The sequence below is a fragment of the Sorex araneus genome, chromosome 7 (assembly GCF_027595985.1).
Source record: "Sorex araneus isolate mSorAra2 chromosome 7, mSorAra2.pri, whole genome shotgun sequence".
NCBI lineage: Eukaryota > Metazoa > Chordata > Mammalia > Eulipotyphla > Soricidae > Sorex > Sorex araneus.
In genome coordinates this window covers 20,307,507-20,319,580 of record NC_073308.1, presented here as the reverse complement: position 1 = coordinate 20,319,580, position 12,074 = coordinate 20,307,507, and the positions used below count along the sequence as shown (strand labels likewise).

The 12,074-nt window shown below is 55.9% G+C and overlaps 1 protein-coding gene across 1 annotated transcript; it reads right to left on the bottom strand.

The window, feature by feature from the left end:
* Window positions 1-290: 290 nt before the first annotated feature.
* On the bottom strand, window positions 291-5,715 carry HLX (H2.0 like homeobox). The gene is made up of 4 exons (XM_004613059.2): window positions 5,073-5,715; window positions 4,151-4,330; window positions 3,140-3,324; window positions 291-1,057 (listed from the first exon to the last, which is right to left on the bottom strand). Exons 1-4 carry the CDS (start codon window positions 5,647-5,649, stop codon window positions 527-529), a joined length of 1,473 nt encoding a protein of 490 aa, XP_004613116.2. The 5' UTR covers window positions 5,650-5,715; the 3' UTR covers window positions 291-526.
* Between the last annotated feature and the right edge of the window lie 6,359 nt (window positions 5,716-12,074).

Below are 12,074 nucleotides of genomic sequence, written 5' to 3'. Positions count from 1 at the left end.
CGTGAGCCTCCAGGTCACGTCTAGGAGACCTTTGACCTGCTTAGCGCAAAGCATCCCCAACCCCTACATATGCACACAGTAACTCCGGTTTAAGCTCTGGTGGCTCCTTCCCAGTTACTGCCAAGGGTAGTTTTGGGACTGGGGCATCCTAGATCCAGTTTCAAACACCTCCTCAGCCCAGCTAGCCAAGCGGCCTTTACAAATCGTAGTAAACGTTTTATTTACAAATATGAGGCGTCCGAAGTGCAGCAACGTCTTGGCACCACGACCCCTGGTGCGCGAGAATTTTTCGTAAAAACACGTCACAGTGTGAGTGAGAGGCTTGCAAGGGGTGAGGGGTGAGTGTTCGGTGGGCATTGGGTGCCTCGGCCAGGTACGGAGACCCCCGCCCCAACTCTGCTCGGCGCAGTGAGGGCTGCACCCAGGGGTCTGCGCGGGCCCGAAATCAACGTGCCTGCAGAGACGCCCGGAGGATGCACAGCGCCGCGCCTTCGGTCAGCCCCAGGCCCCTGCGCTCCTGTCCAGTCTATAGACCGCCGAGGGGTGCCTGGGCGGGCTCGGGGCTTGGCGGGGCGCTGCTGGCGGCGGGCTGCGGCTCCGGGAGCAGCTCGGCCGCGCCGCTACTTAGGCTGCCGGAGGCCCCCGCGCTGGAGCTGCCGCCGCCGCCGCCGCACCCGCTGCCCAGGCCGCCGAAGCCGAAACTGCCGCCGCCGCCGCCGCCGCTGCTGCCGCTGCCGCCGCTCCCCGCGCCGCCGGCCGCGAGCAGGGCGCCGGACGCCGGGGCCTTGATGACCGTGGTCGGGGGCAGGGCCCGCTCGACGGCGGCGGCCTCAGTCCGCTCCGTGTCGCTGGTGGCCAGGTCCAGGGACTCGGAGTCGCTGCTCTCGCTCTCCGCCTCGCCCTCCGAGCGGCTGGGGCTCCGCTCCTCCGCCTCGCCGTCCCCGGCCACCGCGCCGCCCGACGGCTTCTCGCCCGCCTCCTTGTCTTTGTCCTTTTGGGCCTGGGCTTCCTTGGAGTGCCGCCACTTCATGCGCCGGTTCTGGAACCACACCTTCACCTGCGCGCCGCCGCCGCCGGGAACAGCAGAAGGGACAAGGAGATAAGGCACGGGCTCTCGCCCCAAACCCACCTACGCCGTCCCCAGCCACCACCCCACCCCCGCCCCGCCTAGCAAGGAGGGCGCGCACCGTTAAGCACCCCACCCGCGCCCCCTGCGCTGCACCTTGACCCTAGACCTGGGGCTGCGTGAGGCGCTGGGCCCTGGAGAGGGTGGCCGGGGAGAAGGGAGGGATGCTGGCTTAGGGAAGCCCACTAGGGCCGGCTCTCAAATTGCCGCACTACCGCCGGCAGCCTGAGAGTATTCTTGAGGAAATACGCTTCTGTCTCCAGCACAGAGGAAGGACTGCTCCTCTCAATGGATTTGGGGGTGGAGGGGTGGGCCACACCCTGTGATGCTCAGGGTTTACTCCTGGCTATGCTCAGGGGATGATACGGGATGCTGGAGATCAAACCTAACAGGGTCACGTGGAAGGCAAGCGCCCTACCCACTGCACTATCACTTCAGCCACATCAATAGATGTTTCTTAATAACGCTCTTTCAGGAGCTCCTGAGAAATCTGATGTAAATATAGACCACTCACCCAGATGGGTTCGGGTAAACTAAACATGGTGCACCCAATTTCAAGACTAAAAAAAAAAAAATCACAATCCTGCTAAACTGGTCCTCCTCCACTGCCACTCTTCAAGGGAGTCCCTACAAAAACAGCACATTTTTAAAGAATCATGGGAGCAGAGAAGGGATTGGAAGGTAATTCGTGTGGGGGTGGGGGGGGTGGGAGGGTGTCACACTGAACCTTCTGTAGCATTTCCTGAACAGAAATACTCAAACACTAACCTAAGGATCTGCCCCAAGCCCAGGACTGAGGGAGCTCCCAGCAGGCCAAGAAACTGCAGGAATTAAACCTGCCCGTAGTGGAGGAAGGAGGTGGCGGTGGGTGCGTGGAGGGATGGGGAGGAGAATGGATATAAATATATATATGATCCCCCTGAGGAACCCGAGGGTTCCACACAAACTCCAGCCTCCCTTTTAAAAATAACATCCACAGGGGCTGGAGAGATAGCACAGCGGGTAGGGCGTTTGCCTTGCACGCGGCCGACCCGGGTTCAAATCCCAGCATCCCATATGGTCCCCTGAGCACGGCCAGGGGTGATTCCTGAGTGCATAGCCAGGAGTAACCCCTGTGCATCGCCAGGTGTGACCCAAAAAGCAAAAAAATAAAAAAAAAAATAACATCCACAGCTGGTGGAGGACTTTGCTGGGGAGGGGACCATGTAAGGAAGACAAGGTGCAGGTGGGGGCCCCGAAGCCCTTCTCTGGGCACACTCAGCAGCCAGGGGGCTTGCTAGAACAGGTCCCCTCAAGTTTTCAAAAATCAGAAGGGAAACAAAAGCAGAGGTTCTCTCTTGCACTTAAAAAGAAAATAATTGTAGGCAGTCTTTTGTTGTTGTCTGGGAGAAATGTTGGGGCTGCAGGGCCAGTGGAATGACTGCTGGCTCGGCGCCCTCCAAGAACATCTTTCCCCCTCCTCCCCCTCAAGGCCACAATCCTCCACCCTGGATTCTGTTCCGTGTTTATGCTGCTTTGGAAATGATGGAAATGCAACTGACTTCGAGCACTCCAAGAGGACTCCTCATCCTACAGGGGCTAAGTAATTCTGTTTGAAATGATGTTTTCACTTCCTCACACTGCGATTTCACAATCCAGCAGCAGGAGGAGGGAGGGGGGAGGAGAGAAGGAAAACACGCGCGCGTTCACACACACACACCAACAATCTCTTAACTTTATATTCTGGTCTCTTCTGAAATAAACTGCCTCCTATGCAAATGGCGTTACAGTTAAGTAGTACATTATTATTATCTCCCATGGCCTGTTTACTTTCTCAGCGGTTCTTTGGCCTGTTGGCCAAAATAAACACGCAGGGCCTATTGACATACATCTTCGGGGATGGGCCTCTGTCTCTGTTGCCTTGAGTTGAGAAATCCCCCAGGTCTCGTGAAATCCAAGACTCTCCTTCCACAGTACTAGGAGGGGAGATGGCTTCGGAGAGGTTGTGCGTGGGCCCAGCCCCTGACGGCTTACCTGCGCGTCGGTCAGGCCCAGCATTGCCGCTAGCTGCTTTCGGTCTGGCTTGGTCACGTACTTCTGAATCTCAAACCTCTTCTCCAGGCCTTTCCTCTGCAGGTTGGAGAAGACTGCCCGGGACCAGGAGCGCTTCCTCTTGTAGGTCTGCGGCATGGTGTCCTTGGTGAGTACTGCGTAGGGACCTGCGGCCAGAGAGAGCCCACGGCCCTGTGAGTGTCCCCTGCCATTGCTGCCCGTGGGCCCTGGGGCTCACTACATTGCAGCTGCTGACAGGGTTTGGGTATGTATGTCTGTGTGTGTGTGACTATCAGGAAAGCTCTTAGTCACTTAGGGCGTGAGTGAACAGTAGGCAAAAGGCCTGTCGGCTTAATACCGCCTAAAACAAATTCCTGAACATCAGGAGAAGAGGTGAAAAGTGGCCCTTGGGATCTAAATAATCAAGATGACAGTTTCTCTCTCTCTCTCTCTCTCTCTCTCTCTCTCTCTCTCTCTCTCTCTCTCTCTCTCTCTCTCTCTCTCTCTCTCTCACACACACACACACACACACACACACAGAGTCTGTGTCTGTGTCTTTGCATGAGTGTACATTTGCCTACATGCCCACTGGGGCAACCAACCTCTTAGGGCAAAACTACTAAGGTTACCCCCAAAATGTGTGCCTGTAGATTAGTAAATCTGTCTGGACACTGCATACTCATCACACCCTTTCCCTGATGGTTAAGAAATGTGCCCCGCCCCAGTCCAAGCACTTTTTAGCTCCCCTATACCCCCTTTCCACCCCAAGCTCTCTCCAGAGGGTCAACTTCTTCACGGACTTGGACACCTCCCGGACCACTCGGGGATTGCCACACTGCCAGGAGCCTGTCCTCCCTACGGTTCTGGGTACCTCCTGTACCCGCTCTGATATTGCCACATTGCCAGGAGCCACCAAGGCCACAGAGCAGCTCCCTCCCCACCCCCACCCCCAGTTTCTCTCCATCCACCCTGAATATGAGAAGGGTTCCCTACCTGGAAATGTGTCTTGAAACTGATGCTGCACTGAGTTTCTTGGGTTGGAGCTTAGGGGATTCAGGATGGCTGAAGCCTCACTGATGGGCTCTAGAGACGCGAAGAATTGGCCGGTGGAAGGCTGCAGGCTGGGGAGACGAACCCCTGCAGGCCGGCCACTGGTGAGCAGGGACGTCAGATCTGGGGACCAGGGAGAAAAGCCCTTTACACCTGGGGAACTCCACACATGCCTGCCTTGCTCCTCTCCTCTAGCCCTTCTCCTCCCCAAGGTTCTCCCCAAGTGCAGTCAGGAGACACCCACTCTCCTGACAGCTACCCACGGGCCAGAGCCCTGTACTGACCAGCATGCCCTGTCCTCCTGACAGCAAGAAAAGAGCTTCGAATTCAGACCCCAAATGAAGTCCCTATCAGGCACTTTCAAAAGCCCCCACACTGCACCCCATTAGAAAGAAGCCCCTCAGTGTTGGGGGAGAGGGGAGTGTCAGAGATGATTTTATCTACATTCCTTGGGTGAAATTAGATAAAGGGGTTATCCCTCAAAGCGCTCTCTCCCTGAGCATATAGAGTCTCTCTCAGCCTCTGGATACGCCATCAAAAGGGGGCGAAAAGCCCGCTAGAGCCGTTTGGCAAATATTTGCGCCAACCGTTGCAGCGAATATAGATTCTCTGGGGATTATTTGGAAAGCGGCTGGCCCCGAAGCCGTTTTTCCTTTTTTCCCCCCTTTAAACTTAGAGCAGGTGGGTTTTAAACCTAGTGCGTGGTTGTCTTCTTACAGTTAAGTGCCTCTCCCGCACATTACCCATTTGTCCTTAATCATAAAAGCACTCGGAGGCACCCCAGACTGGCCCGGGGATGGGGGCTGAGCGCGCCCCGGGACAGGCTCGGCCCCGCCTGCCGCCGTCTCTCGCCTCCAACACCTACCTCTTAGCGTGTTGCCTTCCTTGACTTTGGGGTCAAATTCTGCAGACAGAATGCGGTCGATCCCAAATTTGAGGTCCTTGCTGGAGGGCGCGGGGACCGAGCCGCTCTGGTGGGGGTTCGGAAGCCCTCGGGCCGGGGCCGCGGAGGGCTGAGGCTGCTGCGGGGCGCCGGGCCGGGCCGGGGGCTGCGTTTGCGGCGGCTGCGGTGGGTGATGGTGGTGGTAGGCGGCGGAGAGTGGGGACAGCCGCGGCGGGAAGCCTGCCGGGACTTCGGAGGGCGCCACCACCGGCGTGGGCCGAAGCGGGGACCGGGCGGCCGTCTGGAAAGAGGCGTGCGGGTGAGCCGAGCCCAAGTGCGCGGTGAGGGCGGCGGCCGAAGCCCCCACCAGTCCCTCCGGAGCCGCCCCCGGCTCCCCGACGCCGGCGTGCAGGATGTCCGCGATGCAGAAGGAGGGCTTCTTGACGGCCGCGGGGTCCAGCGGGAAGGAGCAGCCGCCCGGGCCGGCCGAGGAGCAGTACGCGGCCGACCAGAGGCTGAAGTTGGAGGCGTAGAAGGGAGCCAGCCCGGCGGCGAACATCCTGGCGGGCGGCGGCGAGCGGCCGCCGCGGCCTGGCCGGGCCGGCGCGGAGCTCGGGCAGGGGCGCGCCGAGTCCCGCCCCGGCGATCGGCTTTCGCTTCTCGGCCCGCAGCCGCCCCCGCGAGGCCCGGGCCGCGCTCGCTCTCGGCCTCGGCCCCCGGCGGCGAGCGGGGGGCGCCGGGGCCGCGGCTCGGCACACGCCGGGGGAGCCGGGGAGCCGGGGGCCAGGCGCCGAGAAGAAAAACCCAAACAGCCCGGAGAGCTAAATTTAAATCAACAACAATAATAATCCGTTGGTTACAAGGAGAGGGAGGGGGAGAGAAAAAAAGTAATATGAAGGGGAGGGGAAAAAAAAAAAAGAAAAAAAAAGTCCTCTCTAAAAACTCCCCAAGTTTTGGCAGGAGCTGGCGAGTCAGACCCGGGGTAGGACCTCGATCCGCGCGCTCATTGGCTGTCCTGCTGACCAATGGGAGCCACGAGTGGAGGGGAATTGGGAAAAGTGGGGCGTGGCCCGTCCCTCGGCCACGCCCCGGCCACGCCAAACTGCCGCTGCCGCGTGGGCCGAGCCGGGCCGGCCGCTTCTCTCTGCGCCGCGCTGGGGCCCGGGCGCGGCTCCCCGAGATCCCGACCCGCCACGGGCTCTCGCGCGCCCACCCCGAGCCCGCAGCGCTCAGCACACAGCGCCCCTAGAGCGCTCACGGGGGCGCGGGCCCGGGCGAGGCTAGTGCTCCCCGATTTATCGAGGTGCAAGCCTGCTTCCCGGATCGCGCTGGCCGACCCCTCGGCGCGCACCCCCCATCCTCCGTCGTTCCATCCCTGGGGCTAGATTTTCTTTCTTTCCTCCTTTTATCCCGAGAGTTCTTGATCTCTGCCAGGCGACATCTTCTGCGGGTGGCCGCCCCTGGCCCACGAGACCCAGTCGCGAGCTAGTGCGCCGCGGTGCCGTGGCCCCTACCCATGTCAGCGCCGCGCGCCGCGAGCGGTGCAGACCATCCTCCGGGGGAGTGACGCGGTGAGCGCGCGTGAGCTCTATCCCCAGCTGTCACGCCGTGACAGCTTGAACTAGCGACTTTTCAAACAAAATAAGACGGATGTCTCAGAACGTCTCCCCGGAATCAAACATCATCCCGCCACTCCCCTACTCCATCCCAGAGGGATCAAAACAAGCCGAGGACGACGCCCGCGCGGGCTAGCGCGTCGGTGTCTCCCCGGAGCCCACACCTAGCAGAAAATGTCACCCTCCCTCCACCGCCCCTTCCCCGATCACGTGGGGCCCGTTGTTTTGCAAGTGCCCGCAGGAGCAGATTTCCAAGGGTTCCATGCGGCTTTCAATTCGGCCAGCTTCCCCCGGGAAGCCGTGGGCCTGGTGGCTGAGGAGGCCGGCGCTGCCAAAGTCTCCGCGGGCGCGGAGAACGTTTACTGCGAGCGTGGGCTGAGGGTGGTGGAGGCGGCGCTCCTGCAGCACCACTATCTCTATTTTTAAAATTCGTTCTCTTCTAAATTATAGTCAAGAATGGATTTCCCCGTCTCTCTCCCAAACAAACCACAGGCCACCCAGATAATCTCTTCTTGCACATTTTCAGGAAGAAAATAAAATAATAATAGTAATAATAATAATGAAACCACGAGATCTTTTGTTTTCGATGACCCTAATCAGCCGCTCTTAACGGTGTTTCTGTGATTCTGTGACATTTCTCCCCTTGCCCCCAAATTTTCAATATACTTTCGATATATCTTCTGGGGTGTGTTTTTCTGGTTTTACTTTACTTCAGCACGAAGACGGCTTACTACAGAAAGCCAGGACGGCAAACGAACTCCGGAAGGCAGGATCGGGGATAATTGTGTTCATTTCCAGTGGTGTCTAGTCCTGGCTGTGGATGCTGTCATTTTAAGCTTTTGACTTTCTTCTGGAAATTCATCAATCAGAAATCAGTCACTTCCGACCTGTGTGCACCAAGATCTCTACCCCACCCTCCACCCCGCCCCTCTCTTTCGGGTTTCTAGCCTGTGTCTTGCATCCTGGGCAGAGGTATTATTTTCCAGGATAGGAGGCAGCATGGCTGTGATCAGTTATCGGAGTGATTGGAAGGAGGACTCAGGAAGACCAGTCCTGTGTTCAGACAGAGAAAAAGGAGTGGCAAGAACAAGGCCCCCTCAAAGCATCGCCGGAGCCTCCTCGAAAGATTTAAGGGGGAGGGAGGAAGAGCGGAGACATGCAAAGGTTGAGTGAGGACTTTGGTGACCTTCTGGTGGGCAGGCTGGGGAGAGTCATCAGCGAACCCTCCTCTCCCTCTCGGAAGAACTGTCGCTTCCAATTCGGTTGTCTTCCAATTGCATGGCAAACAGTCCCGAGGCGGCCCGGGTTCTGAAAGAGCCGCCTTTCATTCCCCATCCCCAGACCTCCTGAATCTCGCCCACCCGGCTAAGACGGGGACCCTAGATGGTGGACGCGGGCCACAGACGCCCCCGGCATTCCGAAGTTCCACGTTGCGCAAGTGAGACCCTTCGAGGACCGGAGCTCAGGGTTTTGGGCGGCTGCACTCGCCAGACCCCCAGGCTCTAAATTGCAATTCGGTGCGCGCACCCCTGCGCGCTCCACGGCTCCCGGCTGCAGCGCCACCCGCTTTCGCCGCGAGCTCTGGAGGGGAAAGGCGGTGAGGAAATCCTCCAAAACGGCCCTCGGCCTCCCCCGCATCCCCCAACCCCTCTCCAGGCCCAGGCCGCGGCGCCGGCAGCCCTTTGCGAAATTCAGAGGCCCCCGGACTCGCCTCCTCTTTGCTCCCCACCCCGCAGACCCAAGAAGGCGGCAGGAAACCCTGGGCTCGCCGGGTTCAGGTCATCTCCTGTTTTGTGATGGGCTCAAACTCGGACTAAATGAGCGGATGTGCCTGCGAGATTGGTCTCAAAATAGAAGCGGCCTTAGTATTTTAGGATACTGCCGAAATCCTTATTTCTTCCGGAGAAAAACTCTATAATGACTCCTAGCACTTCCCCTTTCAATATTTGTGCGACTTTATCTCCACCGACAAGTTGCTCGGGTGACGCAAATCCGCCCTTGTGTATTACAACTACCAAAATAAATGCACGGAAATCAATTCCCTTCTAGCAATGAAAATATAAATATACAGCTGCGACTTTCCCCTTTAATCTTTGCTTTCCGAGCGGCTCCTGGCTGGGGCGAAATGAACTGCAGTGGAGCTATTGAGCCGCTGGGGCGGCCTGAGGGCAGAGGGCTCCGGGGCCTGGGAGCTGCCGCGGCTCCCGCAGGAGCGCAAAGGGCCCAGCAAACCCGAATTCACTTGAGCTTCCTTGGGGCGGCTGGGCTGCGCCTCGGGGTTGCTCGGTCGTAAAGACATCTAGTCCGAGGCTGTGTGGAGGCTCCCGCAGATTACCGCCCACAGTTAGCGCTGCGGAGTCCTCGTTGGTCCGAAAAGGTTAAACGTCTTTGAAGAGGCCACAAGGGCCTGATCAATTCTGATCAATGCTGGCGACTGTCTTTAGTGTCTAGAGCCTCTTCTGGGTAAATAGCTAAAACCCGTTCACATTCCGGACATAGACAAAGCCAGACAAGGTCTGTTTCGTAAGTAGGAACCTGGATTGTGAGGATTTCAGATTGAGAGGGACTGAACCAGAGGTGAATGCATTGGCTGGAGTGAGAGAGGTCGCCCCTCTCTTCAGGACACCCCTCTGCCCTCATACTTAAATCACTGGTGCCAATACTTGTCCGGAACCTGGGCTTGAATCCGCAGCCACTGACCATGTGGAGTGAACGCTGAGCTTTGCTGCTCACCGTACTCCGACTCTGCTAGGGTTCCAGCGACACAGACCTGGGGCTAAACCAAGTGGAGGAGAATGGATGAGCAGGCAACCCCCCACCCTGCTATTTAAAATGTTCTTTTAAGCTAGGCATTTCCTTAGTTCACCCCAAAAAAGAGGTGGAAATTCAGTCTGAAAGAGAAAGCAAGCTCGTTTAGCCAGCTAGTGAGTGAGTATTTGCAAGATTTGCAAAGTAGGAATCTGCTGTCTTTGGCTTGGATTCTGCCAGCTGAAGATTAATAGTGCCAGACCCGCTGTTCAAAGGAGCATTTCTGTTCCTTGTGGATACTAAATATTAGAGTTTAGGATTCTAAAGAACTTCCTCTCTCTCCCTTTCTCTCTCCCTCTCTCTCTCCCTCTCTCTTTCTCTCTCTTTCTCTCTCTTTCTCTCTTCTCTCCTCTTGCTCCAACTCTCCCTCCCTCCCTCCCCTAGGATTATTCTAAGTAGGCCACAACTCCCTTTTCCTGGAGATCTTAATTATTTCAGAACTAAAGAAAGTTTCAGCATTTTGAAACTGTAACCGAGGGCAGAGGAGATAAGCAACACTTAGATCAGAGTATGATCCCCCAACTTCTTTTTGTATTCCTTTATCCCATTCCCCAGACGTGGCAGACCCAGACTCAAGAAAGTAGTGACTTAGTCCTACCCTTGCCTTCTTGGACACAGAGTAAACTTCAGAACTCCGATAGTTCATTGGGTCTCATCTCACTTGCTCATTCCACTCACAGTTTCTCTAATATATGCTTTCCCCATTTGCTAGGATATACTCATGACACGTGCATACACGTACCCCCCCCCTTATGCACTATGTCTTACACATGCAAACACACACACCACACATAAAATCTTAAGATGGGGAGAAGGGCAAGGCAAGCAGTTTGGTGTTGCTTCTGTTTCAAAAGTCCTGCCTGTCTCTCCAAATTGTTTTGATATTCATCCAAGAAAGCCCTTGACCTGTTAACACTGAATAGTCTGACCCATTGATTTCAGTGTGGCACACTGTAACACAGTGAAACATAGTTCACTGCATATATTGGCAGTGATTTTCTTTCCCCAGAAGACTAAAACTGGATCAAAAGTCCAGCTTTAACCTGTAAGATATTGAGCAAGCACTTGATTCCGCAGGCTTCTGTTTGGTAACTGGCATTAGCTTTGCTTACTGCATCAGCCTGCCAGAAGTTGCATTCGTCACCTGGATTATTCAGATTGAGTAGCTCAGGTTTTGTTTCTAGTGAATAAGTTAAATTTAAGGAAAGATAAAGATTCTTAGATAAGAGTCACATATTGGAGACTACACTGGTGTTGAGAGGAGAAGAGGAAAGTCTCTCTCGAAGCAGTTTCTTTAAACAAGTGAGCCAAACTCAACTTTCCACTGAGATAAGTTTCTCTAGGTAGAGTGCAGGGTCAGTGGGCAGAAGTGGGGACTTGCAGCAGACTACATCTGAAGGGAGAGAATCCCAGAGCCCTTGAGAGGGACTTTGCAGACTGAGTGGAAGCTTGGACCCATATCCCAGATCCCAGCGTGCATTCCTGCACCCTACCAGAATTGGGCCAGCACTGGGTTAAAAAGTCCTGCCAGCCTTTTGCAGCCCCTGGGCCTAATAACCTCTACTCCATCCCTGCCCAAGCTCCTAGGACCAAAAGTTGGTTCTCTGCTGACACCTGCTGGGACATTGCTACATTGCCTCACAGTGTCCTGGTGGGCCAGCCACCTGGTTGAAATGGATGCTGACTCTTCCCAGGCTTTTGAAAACTGCCTTGGGCTGGCAGCTGCTTCCTTCCATACTGTGGACAATATGGAAACGTCTTGTGCATGGTGTTTAAATTCACCAGACAGGGTAAAGGAAACTAAGCCTTCAAGCCCTAATCCTTTACTCCATGCAGAGCTCAAGGCCAGCTGGCACTGTGAATTCACTTATTCTTGAAAAGCAGCAAGGGCGGGAAGGCACCAGCATGTTTCCCATCCCTCCTGAGCTTAGGGAGTTGATCTGATCCTCAGGTGGGTTAAGTGTCTTGCCCAGTTTATTTACCTAAGGAATGATACTACAAGCTTTTGTCTCTTCAACAGGACAATAGCATTAGGCCTATTCCTCCCTCTTTGGGGAGGTGGGCCACACCCACTAGTACTCAGGGGTCACTCCTGGTGGTAGGGGACCATATATGATGTCAACAACCTAACTAGGTTCAGCTAGTCAAGGTGCAAGGCAAGGACCTTAGCACCACCTGGGTCTCTTTTGGAGGGGGTTTGGGGTGAGTTAATTCAGAGGGTTCTCCCTGCTCTCAGTCAGAATAGGCATTAGTTTTAAGCAAGGGGCTGGAGAACAGAACTTATAATTCAGAGATTGTCATTGCCACACGATTAAGCACGGGCTGCTCCATGGCCCCATCCTTCACCTGTGACATAAACCATCAGGACAACACAACATTTCTCTCCCGGAGGATTTCTTTCTGGAGGGGAGGCATCCACTCTGAATCTGTGTCTGAACCTTTGCACTGTGCAAATACCTGAGGAGCCATTCTGCAGGAAAATAGGAGTACAGCCAAAGCCACCAGCTATGGCAGACATGTGGGGAGGAACATGTGTGCCTCAGACACAGCTTCCTTGGCT

Bases quoted from the DNA above. Each gene is read 5' to 3' on its own strand.
- HLX (XM_004613059.2), bottom strand. From the start codon at position 5,649: ATGTTCGCCGCCGGGCTGGCTCCCTTCTACGCCTCCAACTTCAGCCTC. The intron at 3,325-4,150 runs GTAGGGAACCCT...CTCTGGCCGCAG, and splicing joins GTTTCAAGACACATTTCCAG to GTCCCTACGCAGTACTCACC. The intron at 1,058-3,139 runs GTAAGCCGTCAG...GGCGGCGCGCAG, and splicing joins TGGGCCTGACCGACGCGCAG to GTGAAGGTGTGGTTCCAGAA.